This window comes from Panthera onca, chromosome D2 (assembly GCF_046562875.1).
Source record: "Panthera onca isolate mPanOnc1 chromosome D2, mPanOnc1 haplotype 2, whole genome shotgun sequence".
Classification (NCBI taxonomy): Eukaryota; Metazoa; Chordata; class Mammalia; order Carnivora; family Felidae; genus Panthera; species Panthera onca.
In genome coordinates, this window is record NC_138349.1 from 76,946,891 (window position 1) to 76,970,042 (window position 23,152).

General features: G+C 45.4%; 1 protein-coding gene across 1 annotated transcript in view; it reads left to right on the forward strand.

Annotated features, from left to right (window-relative positions):
- MTR (5-methyltetrahydrofolate-homocysteine methyltransferase) overlaps nucleotides 1-23,152 on the forward strand; it is a 107,170-nt gene that overhangs the window by 57,136 nt on the left and 26,882 nt on the right. Inside the window, exons 17-24 of the mRNA XM_060642920.3 lie at nucleotides 1,161-1,277; nucleotides 1,560-1,700; nucleotides 7,433-7,522; nucleotides 8,590-8,742; nucleotides 10,745-10,852; nucleotides 11,933-12,033; nucleotides 20,052-20,119; nucleotides 20,705-20,825. Of these exons, the coding sequence (XP_060498903.2) occupies nucleotides 1,161-1,277; nucleotides 1,560-1,700; nucleotides 7,433-7,522; nucleotides 8,590-8,742; nucleotides 10,745-10,852; nucleotides 11,933-12,033; nucleotides 20,052-20,119; nucleotides 20,705-20,825 (899 nt within the window). The remainder of the gene's footprint in view (nucleotides 1-1,160; nucleotides 1,278-1,559; nucleotides 1,701-7,432; nucleotides 7,523-8,589; nucleotides 8,743-10,744; nucleotides 10,853-11,932; nucleotides 12,034-20,051; nucleotides 20,120-20,704; nucleotides 20,826-23,152) is intronic.

Consider the following 23,152-nt stretch of genomic DNA (forward strand, 5'->3'; position numbering starts at 1 on the left):
TCTCTCTCTCTGTCTCTCCCTAGCTTGCACACATGCTCTCTCTCAAAAAATAAACTTTAGGGGAACCTGGGTGGCTCAGTCAGTTAAGTGTCTGACTTTGGCTCAGGTCACGATCTATCTCACAGTTCATTGAGTTCAAGCCCTACATTGGGCTATGTGCTGACAGCACGGAGCCTGGAGCCTGCTTCGAGTTCTGTGTCTCTTCCTCTCTGTCTGCCCCTCCCCCGTCCCTTCTCACATTCTGTCTCTCCCCCCCCCCCCCCAAAAAAAATAAATAAACATTAAAAAAAAAAACCTTTAAATAGAATCTTAAGATTTGTATGTCTCTTTTCCTTACCCAGACTTACTTAAAAGATTCATCTATGTTGTCATACTTTGTTCATTTTTATTGATGTATAATATCGTATTGTGTAACTGTTCCACAATCAACTGTTCTGCTGTTGATAGACATTTGGTTTGTTTCCAGTTTTTGGACCATATAAGCAGTGCTGCTGTGAACATTCTTGTACGTGTAACTTGGGTGCACGTGCATGAGTTTCTTTATAGCATACACCTAGAAGTGGGGTGCTTGGGTCACAGCAGTAGATAAGGTGAGCTGTCTCCCTAAGTGCTTGAGCTGGTGTGTACTTTGACCAACGTAAGGAGGGGTTCCTATTGTTCCACATGCATGCTCATGCTTGATATTGTCATCACGTGTGCTGGGAGCCTCAGTTTCACGTTGTGGTATAATCAGCCAAGTTTATGGTGAACTAGGGAGTTGGTTGATTTAGGCTACAGAAGCCTTCGAGTGAATGACCGACTACTCTCTCTCTGTGTTTTCCATCTCTGATTCTTTTCTCTGTGATTTATTCGGCAAGTATTTTATGGCACACTCACCATGTACTGTGGCCCCGTCTGGCTCCCTGTAGAGATGAAGTGGATACAGCAGAATCTTTTATCTTCCCATAGGGGATCAGAGCGTAGGAGGAAAGACCGTCTATGAAAGAGCTCCCGCGACGTCGTGGTAGGGCAAGTTGAGTCTACGTCTGGCTCCAAGAAGCCCTGAATTACTTCGAACTTCACGTTTTTTACTTTCCGCTCTTGTATATGTAGCTTGAGGAATGTGATTGCTACTTTTGGCAAAATAGGGTAATCTGTTCACCTTTAAAATTTTTTGCTAGGAAACATTACCTGGAGCCAGAGTAAGTGGAGGTCTCTCCAACTTGTCCTTCTCCTTCCGCGGAATGGAAGCCATTCGAGAAGCAATGCATGGGGTTTTCCTTTACCATGCCATCAAGGTACAGTACAACACCTGTTTGCACTTGGAGCCAGTTTTTAATCAGGACAGGGGTTTGCAGATGTGGGGACAGAGTCACGCAGCTGGCCTGCTGCAGCTTCTGTGGCTAACGTTTTATCTGTGCTTTATACATCGTCTGTGGCTGCTTTCACGGTACAGTAGCAGAGGTGAGTAGTTGTGACGGACACCGTGGTCTCAAATACTTTCTACAGAAAACGTTTGCTGACCTCTGAATTTCCCTGGAAATTCTCATTTTTTTTTTTTTTCTTTGTATTGCCCTTAGTTTGGTATGGACATGGGGATAGTGAATGCCGGAAGCCTCCCTGTCTATGATGATATCCATAAGGAGCTCCTCCAGCTCTGTGAAGATCTCATCTGGAATAAAGACCCCGAGGCCACTGAGAAGCTCTTACGCTATGCGCAGGTAGAGAGAAAAGTGTTCTGACAGATGGCTTTTCCTGTCTGAACTCGTCACTCAGGTTCATTAGACCATCGTAGACTAGAAGCAAGTGTCTAATCCAGTCTTTGGATCACTTAATTTCTACAGAGAGTTCCAGCGAAGGTGTCTTAGTTAAGGGTAAGGAAGCAGAAGCAGGCCATACCCAGCCTGCTTCAGTGTTCTGAATTTAGGCTTCTGTACATTTATTTTAAAACATGCAATTAGGGGCACATGGGTGGCTCAGTCAGTTGAGTGCCCGGCTCTTTCTGCTCAGGTCATGATCCCAGGGTCGTGGGATCGAGCCCTGCATCAGACTCTGCACTGAGCTTGGATTGTGCTTGAGCTTCTCTCTCTCTCTCTCTCTCTCTTTCTCTCTTTCTCTCTTTCTCTCTTTCTTTTTCACTCTCTCTCTGTCCCTCTCCCCTATTTGTGCTCTGTCTCTAAAAAAATTTTTTTTAAATTTTTTTTAAAAATCAAAAAAATGGTGTATTTGTAAAAAAAATAAATGAAAGGTAAAATTAGTTTTTTCTCATACCAAAGTCACACATGTTAATTCTAGAAAATTTACAAAATACAGATAAACAAAAGAAGAAAATAAAAATCAGAATCCTACCATCCAAAGTTAACCACTGTTGAGATTTTCTTATAACTTTCTAGTCACGTTTCCATTTTATGAGATATTTTTCTTCCTTGTAATTTAAATTAGCTATTTTGGATTTTCCTGTGCGGCTGTGTTATTTCTGGGTTCCCACTGTGGCGTGTTTATGTCTGTGCCTGTTGATACTAGGGTCTGGTCCACCTGTGGCAGTGTTCTGCATTTGAGGGCTTGTGGTCTGTTCACCTCTGATCTATAGACATGAGAATAATTACAGTGAGTCTGAAAATCGGTTCCTTGTTTCCCCTTATTATGTGTCAGGCAGTCCTGGGTACATTAAGTATGTATCATGGGTGTGGCTTCCTACTGTTCTGTCTAAATTAGATGAGATCTTTACCTCAAAAAAACTTTCTCATTTATTTCTGAAAGTGAAGGCAAAGGAGGACGTTATTGTCACGTTGTGAAGGCGGTAGAGTGCTCTCGTGGATGTTGTCTCCCTTGTTAACGTTTTCCGTGTTAAAATCTGAATTTAACTCTGGCAGAGATGCTCACTTTCCGCTTCCGTCGAAGAGTGAGTACTAGAGAGCTCTGGAGGAAGGCTAGGAAGGTTCAGGGTTAACTGCCTCCTTGTCAGCTTACAGGTGACAAGATTTAAGTTTCTGAAATTGCTGTGGGCTCAGTGAAGCTCACGGAGTTCAGACTGTGTGCCAGTGAGCTCCTCCTTCCTGTTCCTTAAACACATTTCCGATTTCTCTTGTGGGCCAAGGCCAGGATGGATCCGGTCTTGAATACCGCAAATATAATCAAGTTGTGCTTCTCACCTCATTGCATACGAAACAGTCTCTAGATCTCTCCCACCCCCCCTTTCCAGAACTGTTTCTGCTCATCTAGACAGAGTGCTTAGCCCTTGAATAGTCTTCAGACATCAAGAACCTGAGTGTGGAACGCTATTCAATTTTCTCCTGAGCCTGTCTTCCACTGAGTGGGGAGACCTGTCCGTTAGCAACTTGGGGTTCCGGTGAAGCCAAAAGGGCATCTGAGTTTCTATAACTATAAAGTTGTACCAGAGTGTTCTTACCCACACAGTGATGTGCTGTTTCAGTTTTTCCTCCACTGTCCAGATGAGCCAGCTCTCACTGAAGAAAGGTGGGAATCCTTGTGTGTAAGGCTGTTCTCATTTAAGGTTTTGTTGACTTTGTAGGTGATGTCAGTCCTTCTTTTCCATCTGTGTTTTAGAGTTTGCTTACAGATTTTTGTTTCTGTGTATCCTGCTGAGCTGTGAAGAGGTTTTGCCCCTGGGGCACAGCCAAACTGAGGGAGATCTTAACAGCAATTGCAAGAGCTTAACAATCCATCATATAAGAAATTTCCTCCCTCTTAATGTAGCCACAAGGACTTACTACAAGCCATTGACCCGTCTGTCGAGTAGGCTGTCTACCTTCAAGGTGACTTCTGTTACCATTAAGGGAATTAATAACCAAAACAGGTATACTTTAATAAGTCCCACGAGTTGCCAGCTCTGTAGCGATTTCTCAGGATGTACCAAGTGCAAATGGAGCATAAAAAGCAGTGATATTAAGGGGCAAGTAAAGGTCGAAGGTTTTTTTTCTTTGTAAGAAAATGATTATCTCTTCTTGTTATTAAACGATGCGGTCTGCACCCAAGTCCCTGTGTGATACCTTGTTGAACAGGTGGAAAGCATCTTCTCTCTGATCTCACTAAGCTCTCTAATCCCACTTTGGGGGAGTTAATGGGTTTGTTGAAAAATAATTCTTTTAATCGGGTGCAGACTGACCTGTGATGAATAAATTATTGTTGGTAACGACATCTGGAGATGGCATGGTACCATGTGATCTTTGAGCAGTTTCCTTACCAAGCAGTACCCTAATGGAGGTCATGAGCCCTTTGGGCTGGAAGGATCTCTGTTCTGAACACAGTCGTTCCTGAACGACCTTGGATTGTGAGACTGTTCTTGATACTTTTCTGTGAAAAAGGTTATCTGATCCTTCATCTAGCCTTCATCTTCCTCATTGCCATTGGAGGTCGCCTTCTTCTCTGTCTTCCTCTGGAGCAGTTTACTCCCCTTGATTCCAGAAACGAAGCAGCAATCACCGTGAGGACCCCGTGACACAGAAGCTTCCCTAGAGCAGTAGATATGGATACAAGGAGCAGCCAGATGGACATGACAGTTGATTGGTCGCTTTACTTGGTAGCTTTGTATTTGCTGAGCTTCCACAGTGGGTCTTGTGTGTGTTTCACCCGTGAGGCATTCTGTGTTTCGCTCGTGGCGAACATCCTGTTGAGCAACTAGTTGGAGAGCAAGGTGGACTCCGCGTGCCATGTTGTGCTTCTGAAAAAGCCGCCCTCCAGTGTCCCTCTTGCTCGAAGCACTGATTTTCTGCAGCACGTTCATTGGGTGGGGTGGTTTTCATTCGCTGCAGCCGCCAACACTTTGGTGAAATCCTCACTGGCCTTCCCTGTGTCCTCATTGGCCGCTGTTTGTAATCACGTTCCGTCTGGACCCCTCCCCACCACGTAAGTGCTGCACAGCGTGGCGTTTCTGTGGACACACCAGGTCCTTGTTCCAAGAGTGTTTGCAACACTGCCCTGTTTTCACTCCTCCAAGACCACCCCGCAGGCAGGCATTGTCTGATGGCTCATAGAGCAAATGGGGTGTTCTGTGTCAGGTGACATGAATGTGAGCTTTAGCAGGGCTTTTTCTTTTCTCGTTCTGTTTCTTTCTGCAGTGCCACACAGCTCTGGTTTTGTGGGCTTTGCCATCGTCGTGGCTGGACAGTGTGACTGCGTATGCCTCTGCCACATTTTCTGGATCTGTCTGTCCACCAGCGGACATTTAGTTTGCTTCCGTGTCTCGACTCCCGTGACTCATGCTGCAAACTATTCTTTTTAAATCGCCATCTGTAGTTTTTCCGATAGGTGAGGAGACCCTTGTGCCATCGTTACTGCAGTGAGCACCCCAACCCTGCAGTTCTGGGGTTCTCCCGGGTCCTTCCATCTCTGCTTACACATGGTCTGTCGCTTAATGTCTTTGTGTTTGTCTTCTTCCTTCCTGTTACCGGCGTTGTAGTCCAGGCCTTTATCCCGGACTGTTAAAACCTCCCCCTTCTGGGCTTCTCTTAAAAATACTGCTTCGTAAAAGAAAATAAATAAATAAATAAAAATACTGCTTCGTTATTCTGCAGCTTCAGAACTTTTGTCCTGCGCCCCCGCCCCTTGCCCCCGCCCCACAGTTGCCTGTGAGGTTAAATCCAGGCTCCATCACATGGATTTCTGGTGCTCCGTGACTTGGCCTCTACTGTCCTGTAAAACACCGCTGCAGAAAATCTGGTTTTGTTCAGCATTAAACCACTCAGCCAGTATTTACTGAACTCTTGTTCTGTGCTGTGTGCCTCACTGAGCCTGGAGGATCCAAGTAGTAAGAGAGATGTGCTCTGCGGTTGAGTGAGACGCACAGAAAGGCACAGCACAGGTGTAATCCAGCGCGGTGAGCGCGGGACGCCGTGAGAACGCACAGGAGGGACACTGAACCTGAAGGCGCACAGGTGGTCGGGGAAAGCCTCCCGGAGCCGAGGGTCAGGGGAGGCCTGGAAGCTAGAGAGGAGCCAGCCGGCGGGCGAGGATTTGGTGTTGGAGTGCGGTGCTGGTGGTCCCCCGGGGAGGGGCATTTGCATGTAGCGGGTGGGGGGGGCTGGCCCATAGGTGGGTGCTGAGTGAACGCGTGTCAGGTGAATGACTGTGAAGGCCCAGGGGCAAGGGAGATGATGGGGAGTGTGAGGAGCTGCAGCGTTTGGGTAGCTGGGCTCGCTGGGCCGCTGGGCCGGCGGGGCAGAAGACGCAGCCGACGCGGTCAGGGGGAGAAAGCCAGATTGGCGCATGGCACGGCCCGGAGCGGAGCCGTGGCCAGAGGTCCTTGGCCTAGAAAGGGAATATATCCCTGGAAGAATAGGACACCTACGGTGAATTTTTTCACAGGGGTTGGGGGGGAGGTGGGGAGCGGGGAGGGGTGCTTCGTGATTTGCATTTTGGACAGGCCCCTCTGGTTCCAGTGCAGAAGGTGCACTGGGGTCGGGGCGGCTGTGGGCTGCAGAGACCAGCTCACGGCTCGGACCTTGGAAGCACGGCGGGGAGAAATTAAAAAAAAATTTTTTTTTAATTATTATTTCTGAGACAGAGCATGAGTGGGGGAGGGGCAGAGAGACAGGGAGATCGAGAATCTGAGGCAGGCTCCAGGCTCCGAGCTGTCAGCACAGAGCCCGACGCGCGGCTTGAACTCATGAACGGTGAGATCATGACCCGAGCCGAAGTCGGTCGCTCAACCGACTGAGCCACCCAGGCGCCCGGCGGGGAGAAATTTTGAGGGCTCGGTGAGTGACCGAAAGAGAGGAAGGGATGAATGTTCACAAATGTACTTAGATTTTTGGTTTGGGCAAGTGATGCCACCACTTGAGATGGAGAAACAGATAAGGCCATGCAATTCACCTCATGGACCACGGTCATTGCACTTTTTGTCCCTTTGCTGAATCTGTCCGTTTCCTCAAAGTCTCTCTCCCCCCGGGTTTGTGGTGACGACTCATTCCTCGAAACCCTGGGTCTGGTTTGTAGCACGTAGTTGTCTGGATCATACTCATCCAGCCCCTGGCACGTGCTTTCTCTGCTGGCTCCCCTTCCGCCTCCTTACAATGTGGCGGGGTCCTTGAGAGCGTGGCCGTGTCTTGCACCCCTTGGGTGTGCCCGCGTCCCGGGTGCCGTGTGGCTTGGCACATGACGGCCTCTCCGCACGTGTTTGTGGGTAGTGGTGCTCCACGTGGAGGCCTTCGGAGGCCCAGCACGTGTGGGAACAGCTTCTCTTTCTGCCTGGCCATACTTCGTTTGAAATTGCTCCCTTAGGAAAGGAGGAACGGGGAGCCTCATTTTACCCTTCCACCACAGGCTTAAATCCTAAAACACCTCTCCTTGTCTCTGTCCTTCCCTCAAACATTAATTGAGATCTTAATTCATGCTGGACATTCAACTAGGCACCAGCAATATAAAAATAGAATAAGCCATAGTTTTCTGCTGTGAGGGCTTGTTGTACCTACTCTCTGTCCTAATTTCAACTCAGACTCATGGCAAAGGAGGGAAGAAAGTCGTCCAGACTGACGAGTGGAGGAATGGCCCCATTGAAGAACGCCTCGAGTATGCCCTTGTGAAGGTGAGCTGTGGGAGCACGGGGTGAGTGAGAACAGGCTGGCTGGTAGAGCCTCGAGGTGGTTGCTGGAGGGGAGATTCCCTAGAACACTCCTGAGCAGTTTGGACACTGTCCCCCCCCCCCCCCCCCCCCACGGAGCACAGTTGGCGGTGTCTAGAGGTAGTTTAGGTCGTCACAGTAGGGGGTGGGAGGTGTTCCTGGCATCCAGTGGCGGGGGATCCCGTAAACCTCCTGTAGTGCACAGGACGGGCCCGCGTGACAGAGAATTATTCAGCCCAGAATGTCCGTACTGCCAAGGTCGGGAAACGCTGTTCTAGACCAAGTTGCCGTCATTTGATCCACGAGCAAGTCCTGGATCTTCTGCTGATAATTTGGACTTCAGACAACATAAGCTCTTGGCTTCGGTGTCCTCATTTGTGGTCCGGAGAACTTGCGAGTTCTCTTTTTGGCTCTCGAATTTAACTTTCAACCTCTTGAAACTTTTTTGAGATGCACATATTTCAGGTTGAGGAATCACTGAGCCACATTTAAGGGACCTTGAACTGGGGACACCGAGGATTAAGGCTTGATCAGTGAAGGCTGGGTGAGTCAGCGGAGGCTTTGTGGGTTTGGACTTCGCCTAAGGGTCCTGCCCACTGTCATTCCTCCCCAGCCCCAGAACTTTACCTTGACAACACACACTGCTTCCACAGGAGGTCGTTAGTAACGCATACTCTGCTAAACGTTCAGGTGGGACACAGTGTATTTTATGATGAATTTGGACTTTACTCACAGTATTCCTTCTTTCACTTCTGCATACTTTTAGGGAGTGCTTACCTTGTATCAGTAAAGCCAGCTGAGCACTTTACATAGGTTATTTCATTTAATTCTCAAAACTAACCGCATGAGGCAGGTACTGTGTGACAGTTTAGGAAACTGAGGCTTGATAAATTGCTGAGATTAGTGAGCCAGGATTTGAACCCGCGTACTCTAATTCCAAACCCTGTACTCGTAAGCATTTCTATGATTCATTCTTTATTGACTGGCCTTAGGCCAATTTTTAATGTGATTTTTATCCTTTTTTTAAATAGGGTATCGAAAAACATATTATTGAGGATACTGAAGAAGCCAGGTTAAACCAGGAAAAATATCCCCGGCCTCTGAATATAATCGAAGGGCCTCTCATGAACGGCATGAAAGTTGTCGGTGACCTTTTTGGAGCTGGAAAAATGTTTCTGCCTCAGGTTGGCAAAAGATGGGGGGTGGTTTTCACAATTGAAAGAAAAAGACTTTGTCTTTGAGTAAATAGTAAGTTCGGGTAGATTTCTCAAGTTTGGAGTTTGACAAGAGCTCGTGGGCGCTGAGATGTGGTCATTCTTTCTGTAAATGTCCTACGAGTGACGTCCGGGAGGTCCGTCTTCAGGGCGATGTGCAGGTTAGAGGTTAGAGGTCATCTGGAAATCCTTTGCTTTGTGAGGAGGAAGTGCCACCACATCTTACTCCCAGCACCTGTGTGCTCTTCCCCCAAATTAAAATAAAACCCCTGCTTCATGTAAAGTTAATAACGTTAGCATTTGATTTGACCAGCCAGTATTCATTTTGAAGGATGCGTTTAGAATAGTGATAAACATTAAATTTTATGTTTCGAGAAAACCAGAACTCTTATTTTGATCTATAGGAGCTACTAACCATATCAGTTAACAAAACGTCTGTGGGGCCATCAGGGTCGGGGCTGCGAGGCATACAGAACAAGGCCCTGTTTTGGTTTTTCTGATTACTCTTCCTGTATTTAACTAAATGCCCACTTTCTTTCGTAATATTCACCCTTTCTCTAACAGCTTTTTTTGTCGTATGATTAACATACATGAAGTGCATGTTTGTGGAGGAGACGGTGTGAAAAGTGTTCACACGTATGCACCAGCCAAACTACCACCACGCACGAGACGAGGAACGATTTGTGGTCCTGTCTTCATCTCCTCCAGCCTGTGACAGTTCCTCAGCCTTTGTTTTTCGTGACGTTGACTTACTTTTAACTTTGCATTCTTGAGGTGACATTAGACAGACACACTGCAAACATACCTTGAAAAATGGCTTGTATATCCCTCCCCCAGCTTCTTCCCCAAAGGTAAACATTTTTCCTTGACCTGAGTGCAGTTAACAGCCGTGTAATGCTGTTAAATAAAGACCTTGCTCAGATTTAACCAGATTTTTTTTAATGTTTGTTTATTTTTGAGAGAGAGAGAGAGGAGGCAGAGCATGAGCTGGGGAGGGGCAGACAAAGAGAGGGAGACACAGAATCCAGAGCAGGCTCCAGGCTCCAGGCTCCAGGCTCCAGGCTCCAGGCTCCGAGCTGTCAGCACAGAGCCCGACGCGGGGCTCCAACCCACCAACCTCGAGATCGTGACCTGAGCTGAAGTCGGATGCTTAACCGGCTGAACCACCCAGCTGCCCCAGATTTCACCAGTTTTCCCACTACTGTTTTCTTTTTATTCCAGGCTCCACACTGCTCTTATCCTGGTCTCTGTGACAGCTCCTCAGTCTTTCCTTATGACCTTGATTTTTGAAGAGTGCAGCAGAGTGTTTACATAGCTGCCACTCAGCTTGGGTTTGTCCGATGTTTGCTCGTTTTTGGCAAGCATCAGGGTGATGCTGTGCCCTTCTCAGTGGATCCTATGAGGAGGCCAAGAATGTTGCTGTGTCTCATTACTGGTTATATTAACCTTGATCATTTGGCTAACGGTGTCTGCTGGGTTTCTGCTCTGAGGATTCACTTGGAGACGGTGCATCGTACTCCCACCCATGAATAGTAGCATACGTCAATGGATTCTGTAAAAGGCCCCGTTCTTGCTTCAGCATAAGCCTTAATTATAAGTGAATTGTAGTGCTGGGGAGCAAGACGGGAAGGCTGAGAAGGGGCTCTGGTGAGTGGAAAAGGGCGCACAGAACTTGGAGAAGTGGTGGGCGGCCTTCTAGGCTGAGAAACAATAGTGTGCAGAGGGGTTCAGAGGACAGGAATCGCAGCACGGGGGTCCTAGCCTTGTTTTCCTTCTGTGCCTCATTCGTTGTCTTTCTCCACGAGGAACTCATTCCTCATCCTGTCTGCTGTCAAAAGTGGACTCCGGTGTGGCTGACCCGAGGCCAAAGCTTGCGTTCTTCATTTATGCTAAGTTAAGAGGCTACGAGGGGCCAGTAGCAACCATTCAGGGGGTTTGGTAAAAGATGCCAGACTCTGTGTATTTTTCCTAGGTTATAAAGTCAGCTCGAGTCATGAAGAAGGCCGTTGGCCACCTTATTCCTTTCATGGAAAAAGAAAGAGAAGAAAATAAAACGCATGCTGGCATAGAAGAGGAGGAGGCAAGTCATTTGTCCAGGCCGGTGGGCCCTGGGAGGAATTGGCCTCAGAGACGGTTACTGGGTGGGGGTAGGGACCACGGGGCTTGGCTGTGCCTGTCACTGATTGATAAAATAGAGCGGTGATCTCTTTTACCAGATATCAGAATACCCTGGGATTTTCCTGTGAATGTGGCTCTCTGAATTTTTAATATGAGCGTAGTTTTTCAAACCGAGCCCGTGATTTCAAAACAAAACCACTTTGTTTACCTGTTGACCGTTCACAAGGCTCCTACTATGTGCCAGATGCTGTGCTAGACACTGTAGCTGTAGAGATCGGTCCCTCCCCTTGAGGTAACTGAGTCAGGTTTGGCTTTGGAAAACCTCTTCACTGATTTTTCTCTGTATACTGGTAATGTCCTTGGCACTGCTTCCGGATCTAATTTAAATCTTGTTGGCTGTGCCTCCAGAGTCATTCATGAAGCTTTGACCTTGTTCAGCTCCCTGAGAAGCTCAGCCAGCTTTGGCCCGTGGGATTCTGAATCCTTAAATTGGTGTGAGCTTGTGAATGGCTCCGACAGACCTCCCACTTGCCTTGTGTGCCTTTTCCTTTTCTTTTTAAAAATTAACTAATTAATTGAGGAAGGGGTTGCTGGCAGGGCTTAGGACAATGGTATTGAAGAAACAAAAGATAATTAAATGCTGTTGAGATGGTGGTTCAGATTCTGATGAGGCTTCTCCCTCTGTTCCCCGCCTCTCCCTTTCCTGCTCACAATAAATATTTCTCAGACAGTGTTTTTGCAGTTTAAGATCCGTCGTTCAGCTATGGGACCGTGTTGGATTCGAACTTAAACTGTTCTTCGAGGTGATGGAACCCATGCTTGAAGTTCCCTGAGCTCCCCTGCTAGGCAGGCTGCCTTGGAAGTGCTCGGGGGCACAGCTTTGTACTTGCAGAGCATGTGATGTGGGTTCTGGGTCAGTCTCTGAGGTTGTCTTTGTTGTATTAGAGTGCTTTCTGTGGCAACACTTGTCTACTTCTAGAGATTTAAGTTGATCTGTTCTAAGTGACCACAGCAGTGCTCAGCTGCTTGGTTTGCTCCCCAGGACCCCTACCAGGGCACCATCGTGTTGGCCACCGTGAAAGGAGACGTGCACGACATAGGCAAGAACATAGTTGGCGTTGTCCTTGGCTGCAATAATTTCAGGTGAGTCAAGACCCACCTCTCTCATCCCCTTTCTTATTCAAAATTTAAAGCATTTGCAGCAATGATTCTGTATTGTTTGGGAGGGGTAGGGTCCAGCCGTGGATGTTGGAGGTTATTTTTAATTTCTGTTTCCTGACTGTGTTTTCGCACTTCCACATTGAACACACCTTTTCAAATGAAATAAACGAGTAAGTTTGTCACCTGTTAATCTGGTTGAAAAGGACAAAAGGAACAGTAAAAACTGTTCAAGCCAGGTCAGAATAACCAAGAGGCTTCTTGAGAATTGACCTTGGGCCGGAGGCTCTAATTACTAGAACACTGGGCTCCTGCCTGCAGCCAGTGGCCTAGAGCGTGTTCTGTTTTTCTCCTCAGTAAACGATGGCAGTCTCAGAGCGGAGATCTTAGAGCTGAGACTTCGGCTAAATGGGGTTTTATAAGAAGGCTTTGACTGTACAATTCTCTCCTTCCTCTGCTTAGAACAGGACTGTGCATGCCTCTTGGAAATGATGAAGCTAGATTTTGGAACGTACAGAAGTAAAATCTCTTGCTGATGTGTCTCTTTATAGTGGATACATATTCGGCACTAAGTTATTTCCATGTGAGAGCTGATGACCTATAGTAAGTGTATGTTTTGCTCAGATTTCAACGTATTCTTTATGATCCAAAGCCTAGTACAACTAATGCCTTCTCCGGTCCATGTCCAACCACAGTCCCTGTGAGTCATGGACTTCCTTCCACCGTACTCTGTCCTCTCTGAAGAACAGAGCCAGGCCTGTGGCGCAGCCGTGGCCCCTCACGGGTCTCTCCGGCTGTCCCGTGACAGTTACCCTTCCAGCCCCTCCCTCCTTTCAACTTGGTTAACCATCTCTGTATTCGAGGCCCATTTAATGCAACCAAGAAGCCCTCAGGAAGGCTGGAGGCCAGGAACGAGAACGGTATCAGGATGACTTTTGCCTCTTTCTTCACAGACATTTCTGTTTTCTGCCCACTCGCTGTCAGAACACTTAGTACCCTCTCCCAGTCTTGCAAATGAGGAATTTTGGGATGTATTTATTCTTTTTTAAAAGGTAAATACATCGGAGGTTGTTGTCATGAGATTTCAACTATAGAGTAAGTATTTGGATGAGGGGTTTCCTTCCTGAAATCTACAAGATATCTCTGCTCTGGTCTCACCTTTTCAAACCTGATGTCGTTGGTTTCTGTTTGCATTCATCATAATTAGTCAGCACTGAATTCAGCTTACAAATGTTTATAGATCGTCTGCTATAGACCACACATTGCACTAGAGACACCAAAATGATTTAGTTGACTTCTCTCAAGAAACTCAAGAAATTTACTGTTTAGGAGGCTAAATAGCCAGGTACCTATACAGTTGTGATCATGGTCCAGAAACTGTTGAAAAAAAGCAGCTTGTAGGTAAACTTCTTAAAGCAATTCTTGAGATATTATTGTCATGAGTTTATAATTTTTTATTTTCAGAAAATGGGTAAGTAGCCAAAAGAATCACACTAGGAATGTTTTTTCCTCCAGTTAAAGACGTTCTAAGAGGCCGGGGAGAACTGTGGCATTTCTCCAGGGTGCTGCTCCGGCTGAATGTCAGCATCTGTGAAACCTGCTTATTAAACCCGAGGCTTTCCTCCAGCACATCCAGTTCCTCTGTCCTGTGCATTGAAGGGGTGCTTGTCTTTGCTCATAAGTCTAACTGGAGAAACATCTTCTAGTGAAACTGTAATTATCCCTTTTATAAAAACATGAGTGAACGTACAAACCTTTTCTATCGCGACAGACGCCCTCTTGGGTCTTGTGCCTCTTAACACGTGGCCCCCTGATCAGTTTCATTTTGTGGTGTTAGCTAGTAGGCAAGTGCCCCCCCACCCCACCCCCGGCATCTACCTTATGTAGTTAAATGTATACTTTTGCTGAGCCTCCAGGTTCTAGGCTGGATCTGGAGTGAACCACGCAGCTAGTGAGTGAGTCTAGCAAACCATCCAGAACCAAATCTTAAGGCAGCTTTCTAGTTCCAGGCTCTTTGTCATCGATGCAGAAAATCTCATAAGGTGGTAAGGATTTTTTTCTTTTTGAAGGAAAAAGAAGTCAAGAGGACTGAAGATGATAGTTCTGTCCAGACAGAGAACATTTTTATGGGGATGATGCATTAGATTCTGTGATCTAGTAGAACACGTAAATTTGAGAATTTGAATAGACCTAAGGGATAGATCCACCAAGAGACCACTAATACCTAACATTTGGTTACCACTTCACAAATGAGCTAGTGTTTTTACATCACTGATTTTTCTGTTTTCTGTCTTCTTTTCCTGATGGTTTTCTTTTCCTTTCTTTTCTTTCTTCCTTCCTTCCTTCTTATGGTTTTGATCCTGTGCTGCCCGCTTCAGTTATTGTCTTTCTCATTTTACAGATGAGGAAACTGAGGCTTAGAGAAGTTCAGGAGTTTCTTCATGGTCACACAGCCAGCAAGTGGCAAGCCATACACTCAGGGCTTCTGATTCCAAAAGGGAGGACTCTGCTCTCTCAGCTTATCTTCCACTATTGATTATAAAGTTAAACAACTTTAACTGTAATGTTTAATGTTAACATTCTAGTTAAATTCCTCTTAAGTAATATAAAGTATTTAAAAATGTTTTTTGATCAGATAGTACCTGAAAATGGATTTTAAATATGCTCCTTAATAATTTTTATATAAAAAGAAAATGTGGGAGCACCTGGGTGGCTCATTCGGTTGAGTGTCTGACTCTTGATTTTGGCTCAGGTCATGATCTCACGATTTGTGGGTTCAAGCCCTGCATCGGGCTCTGCGCTGACAGCATGGAGCCTGCTTGGGATTCTGTCTCTCCCTCTCTCTTTGCCCCTCCCTGCTTGTGCTCCCTCTTTCAAAATAAACGTTTTAAAAAAATGCACACTGGTAAAGCACAGGTAAACGCACACTGTAAACACAGTTAATGCACATTGTTTGTGTAAGAAAAAGTAGGATATGTCAGCAGAAAATTTAAAATTAGATATCCTATATTTGGGTGCCTGGATCGCTCAGTTGGTTAAGTGTCTAACTTCGGCTCAGGTCATGATCTCATGGTTCCTGACTTTGAGCCTCACGTTGGGCTCTGTGCTAGCTGTGTTAGCACAGGTCAGAGCCTGGAGCCTGCTTTGGATTCTGTGTGTCCCCCCTCCCCCCACCCCACCCCTCCCCTGCTTGTGCACTGTCTCACTCCCGTCTCTCAAAAATAAATAAATATTAAAAAAAATTAAATATAAAATAAAATTAGATATCCTATATCTAGTACTTTAAAAATATGGATCTGGTGAAGAAGATAATAATAACAGAGGCCTGTTTATATTTAACCAGTTGTTGCTAATCTGTCTGAGTAAAAATTAAGCAATATACAGATGGCTATAAATGAAATACTTTCAAACTGAGTAATATTAGAGTGTTCAGCTGAGTGAGAAAAATGACTATCTAAGTCAAGGGCAGACTAGTCTAGTCCTATGCTCCACACATGCTCACTAGATAATTATTCAGAGATTTTCAAGCTGATATGTATATATAGGGGTGGGGGGTGTTACACAGTTTTCCTGGTTTATTGAGATGTAATTGACCTAAAACATGGTATAAGTTTAAGGTGTACAACGTATTGGTTTGGTACACTTACATACTGCAGTGTGATTACCGCCATAGTGTTAGCCAACAGCACTTTCACTTCATATAGTTACCGTTTCTTTTTTTACGGTGACAGCATTTCATGCACATCCTGGCCAACACTTGTTACCACGCGGCTTTCTGATAACAGCCATTCTAACACGTTTGAGGTGTTTCTCATTTTGGGTTTGATTGGCATTTCCCCGATGATGAGTGATGCTGAGCGTCTTCTGATCTACATTGTTGGTCCTTCAGATGTCTTCTTTGGAAAAATAGCTATTCGGTTCCTCTGCCCAACTTGTTATATTTGAAAGGGAGACTTTCCAGAATTTGTCTCATTCGTTGTTTTAAAAAAGGAGAAATGGAAACAGACACTGTCAGCACCGCTTAAGCACAGATTGGAGACTTTGGCTGGGGACTGCAGAGTGGTTGGGTGCTTCCATCTAGTGGTAGTGTGTGTGAATTGCAGGATCAGAGACAAATGTCATCTTCAGTTCTCTTCAAGAGACAGCAAATGTGAAGCATTTGATGATGGATGCAGGTGCGTGGCTTTGATTTTCCTTTTTAATTTTTGTAGAGAGTAAAAGGGACTTCTTATCTATTATAATATCGTATGTATTCTCATCTAGTATCGGATGCCTTCGCTAAAGCATCGAGTGCAGCTTACATTTTTTTTTTCTGAATTAAAAGCCCAAAGTAAATGCTTGTGTTTAAAGCCCTCTTATAAACACTTTAGAAAGAGGATTCCTAAAATCAGCATTTTCCCATAACATTAATTTTTTATTCTCTGTAGTCTCTCCTGTGGCATAATATAAGAATGTGGATTAGAAGAGGCCTGTGGACATGGGCACATGGCTCCAATTGAAGAAACCAGGGGAAACCAGGGGGAATGGATATGTATGTGGGGGAAACAGGAAGTTGCAGTAAAGCAGAGGGACAGTGGAAAGGGATGGCAGGAAGAATGGCCGCAGCCATAGAAGCCCCTCCCCCAACGCTTCAGGTCATTTCCTTCTGCTGAAGTTCCCCAGGGCCAGCTCGTTCATCATTCTGGACCTTTAGTGCCAGTCTCTGTGTAGACTACCCTCTTTTTTCCTTCATTGAGCTAATACCTACTTACTTTTTTCAAGATTCAGCCCAGGTATCCCCCCTCCTCGGATGGTTCTAATGGTCATCAGTTTAGGTGACAACACTCCACGAATGTCACACCGTATGCATATTCCGAACCTGCCAATACTTTCTCAGCCCAGATGTGTGGGGAACATCCCTTTTCCCTTGAGGGTGGGGCTGGGGGTGGCCTCTGTCTGGGCTTGCTTGTCCCTGATGGTGAGCAACCACCTCCATGCATCTCAGGGCTGTAAGTATTACTCTCTGTGCCTGGAAGGTCAGGAAGTACGCCCCCGCTGAATGATTTGTTTGACTGTTTCCCAGTATTCTTAAGACAGGCTAATAAACTGGAAGTTGAACTTGTGTCCCAGTCGCCTAGCCCACTGTTTTCAGAACTCTTCTTTCCTCACTCGTCATGGGTTTTCTCTCTTTTGCTGATTTTTTCTTCTCTGTGCGACCCCCAAATAGGGGAGTGCTCCAGGGCTCAGGCTTTGGACCTCTTCTCTGTCCTGCCACCCACAGTGGTGCTTCTCAGACTGTCATGTGCCTTCCCCTCCCCTGGGGCTCTTGTTAAAAGACCCGATGAAAGTAGGTCTGGACCCAAGGCTCTGAGTTTCCAGGGGGCACATCCAGGCCAACAAGGCCCGGGACGGCCTTATCTCATCCAGTCTCGTGACTTTCTAACACCTTGGTGCCAGGTGCCAGGTTCTGTCTCCAGCATGGACCCCTTACCAGAACTCCAGACTTACGTATCCAGTCGGCTACCTGAGAGCTCCGTTTGGATATCTAAAGAAATCTCAAACCCGGTATTTTGAAAATTGCACTAGTTGCCCCCCTTAAGATGCCCTCTCTGACCTCTGTGCCTACAGTTTCCCCCTTTCCGCATTTCTGTCCAGCCACAAGGTCTCCTCAGTGTCCTCAAACAAAGCAAGCATGTGTAAGATGTTCCCGAAGGACACACTGCTTAAAACAAGAAAAAGAAATGAGAGCAAGTTGATTCTCGCCATCAGACTGATGATTTGTAATTGAATTTTGAAAATACCATATGACGTTGAACACAGCTTTGAAATGTATGCCGTCTTGTCTTGATTTAAAAAGCAATACGCTATTGTACTCAATTTTGTATGCAACAGTCTATATTTAGTCCTAGTTTAACAAAAGGTGTAGTCACCAGCCTTTCCTAATTTGCTAAAAACAAAAACGTGGCGTCATCTCACTGTTGTTAGGACCTGCCGTCCCACATCAGTAAAACGCACAGCGTTTACTTTCTGCTGGGTTAGTGCCGACAAAGCTGAGCGTAGTTATCGTTGATTTGAAATTGTCTTGCTTTTTACTGGGGATTCATATGGGCCAGTTTTTTCTTTTCTTTTCTTTTCAAGTAATAATGGGAGCAAGCTAGAAAGTGAGTATAAAAAGATACATAGCGAGAAGCAAGACTCCTTCCTGTCAGGCATCCCCTCTGACCAGATGATGGTGTGTCCAGTAGTAGTTCGTTGATTTCCTTTTTTTTTAAATTACTTTGCCTGTTTTATTTAAAAAAGTTTTTTTTTAAATGTTTGTTTATTTTTGAGGGAGACAGAGTGCAAGCAAGGGAGGGGCAGAGAGAGAGGGTGACACAGGATCTGAAGCAGGCTCCAGGCTCTGAGCCGTCGGCACAGAGCCCGACACGGGGCTCGAACTCACAAACTGTGAGATCATGACCTGAGCTGAAGTCAGATGCTTAACCAACTGAGCCATCCAGGTGCCCCCAATTATTTTGCCTATTTTAATTGTTGACATTATGAAAGAGGTGAAAATCATGCTGTGAAATGCATACTCATGATGAAATTAAATTGTAAAAATGACCACCATGATGGGTGACTCGAATAGAGGAGTCGTACATGGAATGTTGTCCAGGGTGGGAATCCTCTTGAGTTCAGAAAGCGCCTCCTCTATCAATTGGAGCCCCTCCAGTCTTACTGTGTTCCCACAAAGCGGGCCCCTGCACTTCTGCTCCGTGCCCGCCCTCCATCTTGGATGTGGCCCTCAAGCCCTCGGGTCAGCTTTTCCTTTGAGTCTCTTACCCTGTCTCCCTCAGTGATTTGCTCCCTGGTTCTGTCTCCCTCTCCTGTGACTCAGTAACCAGATTCTCATATTGTCCGCTTTCCGTGAGCAGGAACCGACCTTCCTGATGATCCTTCACATTGGCTTCCAGCTAGTCTCTCCTGTTCAGTAGGTGTTTACTGAGTGAACTTGCCCAACGTTTTTATTGGCCTCAGTGGCCAAGAGAATGGGTTATGGTGTCAGATCGTGGTTCTTGTCCCAAATCTACTGCTAATTAGTTGTGTGGACAAAGTTGCTTAATGTCTCTGGGCCCTTCTTCAGTAAAATGGAGCCCATGGTGGTACTTGCATCCTGGAGCCGCTTTGAAGGTAAAATGGGATTGATTGTGCAAAAAGCTCAGCGTGGGGGAGACGGCCCACGTGTCCACTGACAGGCGAGCGAATAGGCAGAACGTGTGTGTCCGTTGTGCTAAGTGCAATAAGCCAGATGTAAGGACAAATGATGTATGAGTCCACTTACACAGATGTCTAGAGTTGGCAGATTCACAGGGACCACTGGGAAGGGGGAACTGTTGCCAGATGATTAGAGTTGCTATTTGGGGAGATGACCGGGTATTGTGATGGTTGCACAGCACTGTGACTGACTCTGATTAGGGCCACTGAATTTTAAACTTAATCGTTAGAAGGGCACATGGTACTTTATGTATTTTACTAGAGCTTAAAACAAATAATAACGTAGGGGTACCTGGGTGGCTCAGTCGGTTAAGCATCTGACTCTTGATCTCGGCTCAGGTCATGATCTCACAGTTCATGAGTTCAGACTCTGCATTGGGTTCTGTGCTGATGGTGTGGAGCCTGCTTGGGATTCTGTCTCCTTCTCTGTGCCCCTCACCAGCTTGTTGTCTTTCTCTCTCTCTCTCTCTCTCTCTCTCTCTCTCAACATAAATAAACTTAAAAAACTAATGTAGTATGCCAAAAATCACTGAATCATGTATTTGAATGGGTGAGTTTTATGCTGTATGAATTCTATGTCAATAAAGCTGCTTTAAAAATCTTAGCCTAGCACCCGGCATGTGGTAAGTACCTAATAAATGGTAGTTGTAGTTGTCCTTAGTGAGTCACTGTGATTCCAATTTACATTAGAGGGGTATTTGATGGCTAAGTAAGGCTTTGTCTCTCTTGGGTTCTCCCCAACTTTCTCACCTCTCATTTCTGTACCGCAGAGTTATTGATTTAGGGGTCATGACTCCCTGCGACAAGATACTGAAGGCTGCCGTTGAGCACAAAGCAGGTACTGTGCCTCAGACTTCTGGGCCCTCCGAGTGTCCTTTCCCCTGTGTCTGTCTGTCAGTAAGTGGTGATGCCCCAACCTATCCAACAGGTGCCAGCTCCTGTGGGGGGTGAGGGACTGCTTTCATTGTCATTGATGGTGGGGGTCGAATCAGTGAATAGGTGACTTTGAAACTCCTTGCAGCTTGGAAGATGGGGAATGAAACAGGCTTCTTATTACAGGGTTGCATTAGATATTTTCCTCCACATCTCATCGTCTCATCGTTTTTAATGTTTTTTCAGATACCGTGACACGTCCAAGTCTGGGAAATCATGAACAATGTATTTTATTTGCATGGCTTCCCCCAACTGTGGAAAGTACACTGTTGTAACTTTAAGTTACAAATCCCATTTATTATGTAAAGCAAACAAATGGTAAATCGAAACTCCCCAGTCAGGAAAGATGTCTTACAATTAGAAATGGGGAGTCGATGTTAGTTAGGTCTCACGGTCTTTATTACAGAGTTGCTAAAATGAGTCTTCCATACTTCTCTGCTTTTGTCTCATCTTCATTCTCACTGTCCTTTCTTCTTTTTTGAAATACTAGATATAATAGGCCTGTCAGGACTCATCACTCCTTCCCTGGATGAAATGATTTTTGTTGCCAAGGAAATGGAGAGATTGGCCATAAAGATTCCGTTGTTGATTGGAGGGGCGACCACATCGAGGTAAGTCATGCTAATGAGCTCCTTGCTGTCCTTTAAATTCATTTAAATGCCAGTGTTTACAAACAGTGATGAAACCTGGGTTGTTTTTTATTATGCTTAGCTCATCGGCTCCTTGTTCTAGAAGCTCACGAGCTTTCAGTCTTCACTTGGACAAGAACCTGGGCCGGGACACTTCTGCAGCACACTGTAGGAAACTTCCTCTGTGATCTCCCCACCCTTTGTCTTTTTTGGGATTCCTTTGGCTTGTCATTGTCTTTTCCTTAATCCTCTCCCCTCCCATTCAGTTCCTGAGATTTCTGTTAAACTCTCCTCTTGAAATCAAGCCAGGTGGAGAAGGTGTATTTTTTGGCACAAAGACATTTCTTGAACTTTAGCCCACTCTCTGTCTTGAAGCAGGTGTCTGATTGAGTAATTACAGGTTCCCTTGAAGAAACTCCAACCTGGAAATAGTTGAGGCAGAAGGCCAGCCTAGCAAGAACGAATTAGAGAATCACCTTGGGAAGTTGTTTCCGAAAGGGGGAACCTTTTGAGAACCTTTGGATTAAACAGTTTAGAGAGGAGAAAGTTCTAAGTTGGTCACATGGCCATTACAGAGTTTGTCAGATTTTTTCCTGGCTCATGATCATAACGATGTTTGGGGGGAAATATGTTAATTATGGGCACTGTTAGACTTTTTATGACATGTTCTTTATGCCCCATACTGTTTACTTTGGCAGGGAATAATGCCCAGGGGGAACACTGAACTTGATCCTACACTAGAAATGACTGTGCACTAAGCCGGGTTTTCCAGAAAAACAGAATCTGTAGGTTGTGTATACATTTTTTCTTTATGTAGATTTTATATATCACTTTGTATTATATTATTAATATAATACGTACACAGAGAGATGTATTTTAATAAATTGGCTCATGTGATCACGGGGCCTGGGAAGACTGACATCTGCAGGGAAGGTCAGAGGGCTGGAGTCCAGGCAAGAGCAGATGTTGCAGTCTTGATTCCAAAGGCTATATGGAGGCAGAATTCCTTCTTTCTCAGAGGACGTGAGTCTTTCCTCTTAAGGTCTTCAACTGATTGGACGAGGTCCACCCACATTATGGAGCATGATCTGCTTCACTCAAAGTTTGCTGACTTTTTTTTTAAGTCTGTTTTTATTTATTTTGAAATAAATAAATAAGTGGGGGAGAGGCAGAGAGAAAGGGCGAGAGAGAAAGAATCCCAAGCAGGCTCTGCACTGTCAGCACAGAGCCTGATGCGGGGCTTGAACCCACAAACTGTGAGATCATGATCTGAGCCAAAACCAAGAGTCAGACACTTAACTGACTGAGCCACCCAGGCACCCCAAAGCCTGCTGGTTTAAATGTTAATCACATCTAAAAATTATCTTTACAGAAACATCTAGATTGGTGTATGACCAAAAACTAGATCCTGTGGCCTGGCCAAATTGACACATAAAATTAACCATCATCCCATTTATAATCTGAATGGATTATTTTCACAAGTAGTAACAGTGTTATATGTCATTTATTCACTAGGTATTTTTCATGCTTGAAGGACTCAATAAGGTGGCTGTTGTCGCTCACCTTGGAAAGCTGAGTTTGTTTTTCCCACCAAGGACTTACCCACTAGGATATGTGGCAGATTATTCTCCAGGGATGTGACCAACCGTTGATAGCTGGAGTTTCAATGAGCATAGTCTTGGGTAATTGATTATTTTAACGTGAATATTCATTAGCTTAGTAAAGAGAACGATAAGAGAACTTACAGACCTTTATGAGCATGAAATACTTTTCGGATCATGGTTGTAAAACAGAATAGATAAATATTTAAAGAAGCAGATGTAACGAAACGTATTATGAGTAGGTAAATGTGATGTGCAAATTGGAACATTACAAAATAGTGCATTCTGTTATATCTTTTACCAAGTAAAAGCCACCAGATTAAAGAGGTTTTAAAAAAAAAAAAAAAAATATCCAGAGGCAACATAACTACTTTCCTAAGATCCATCATAAGCAGAATTAGCCATCAGTGCCTCCTCACAGTTATAAGCTGGGATATCAAGTTAGAATTCATCAGATTGGAAGTCACCCACTGTCTCTCTGTGCGGTTGCAGAATTTCTGTTCTCGGGGTCTGGGGAAGGGCGCTGGGACAGCTGGGTCCCCTGACCTGCCAGAGTTCCTTCTTCTCTTTATGAGCTCTGCCTTCTCTGGTTCTGTTCTCTTCCATACCTGTTGCTGTTTCCGGGAAATTACTTGGAAAATAAAAGCTAGTGGCAGTCCTTCCAGATAACCATTCCCTTCTCCATTGCGGTGCCAGAAACGCCTGTGC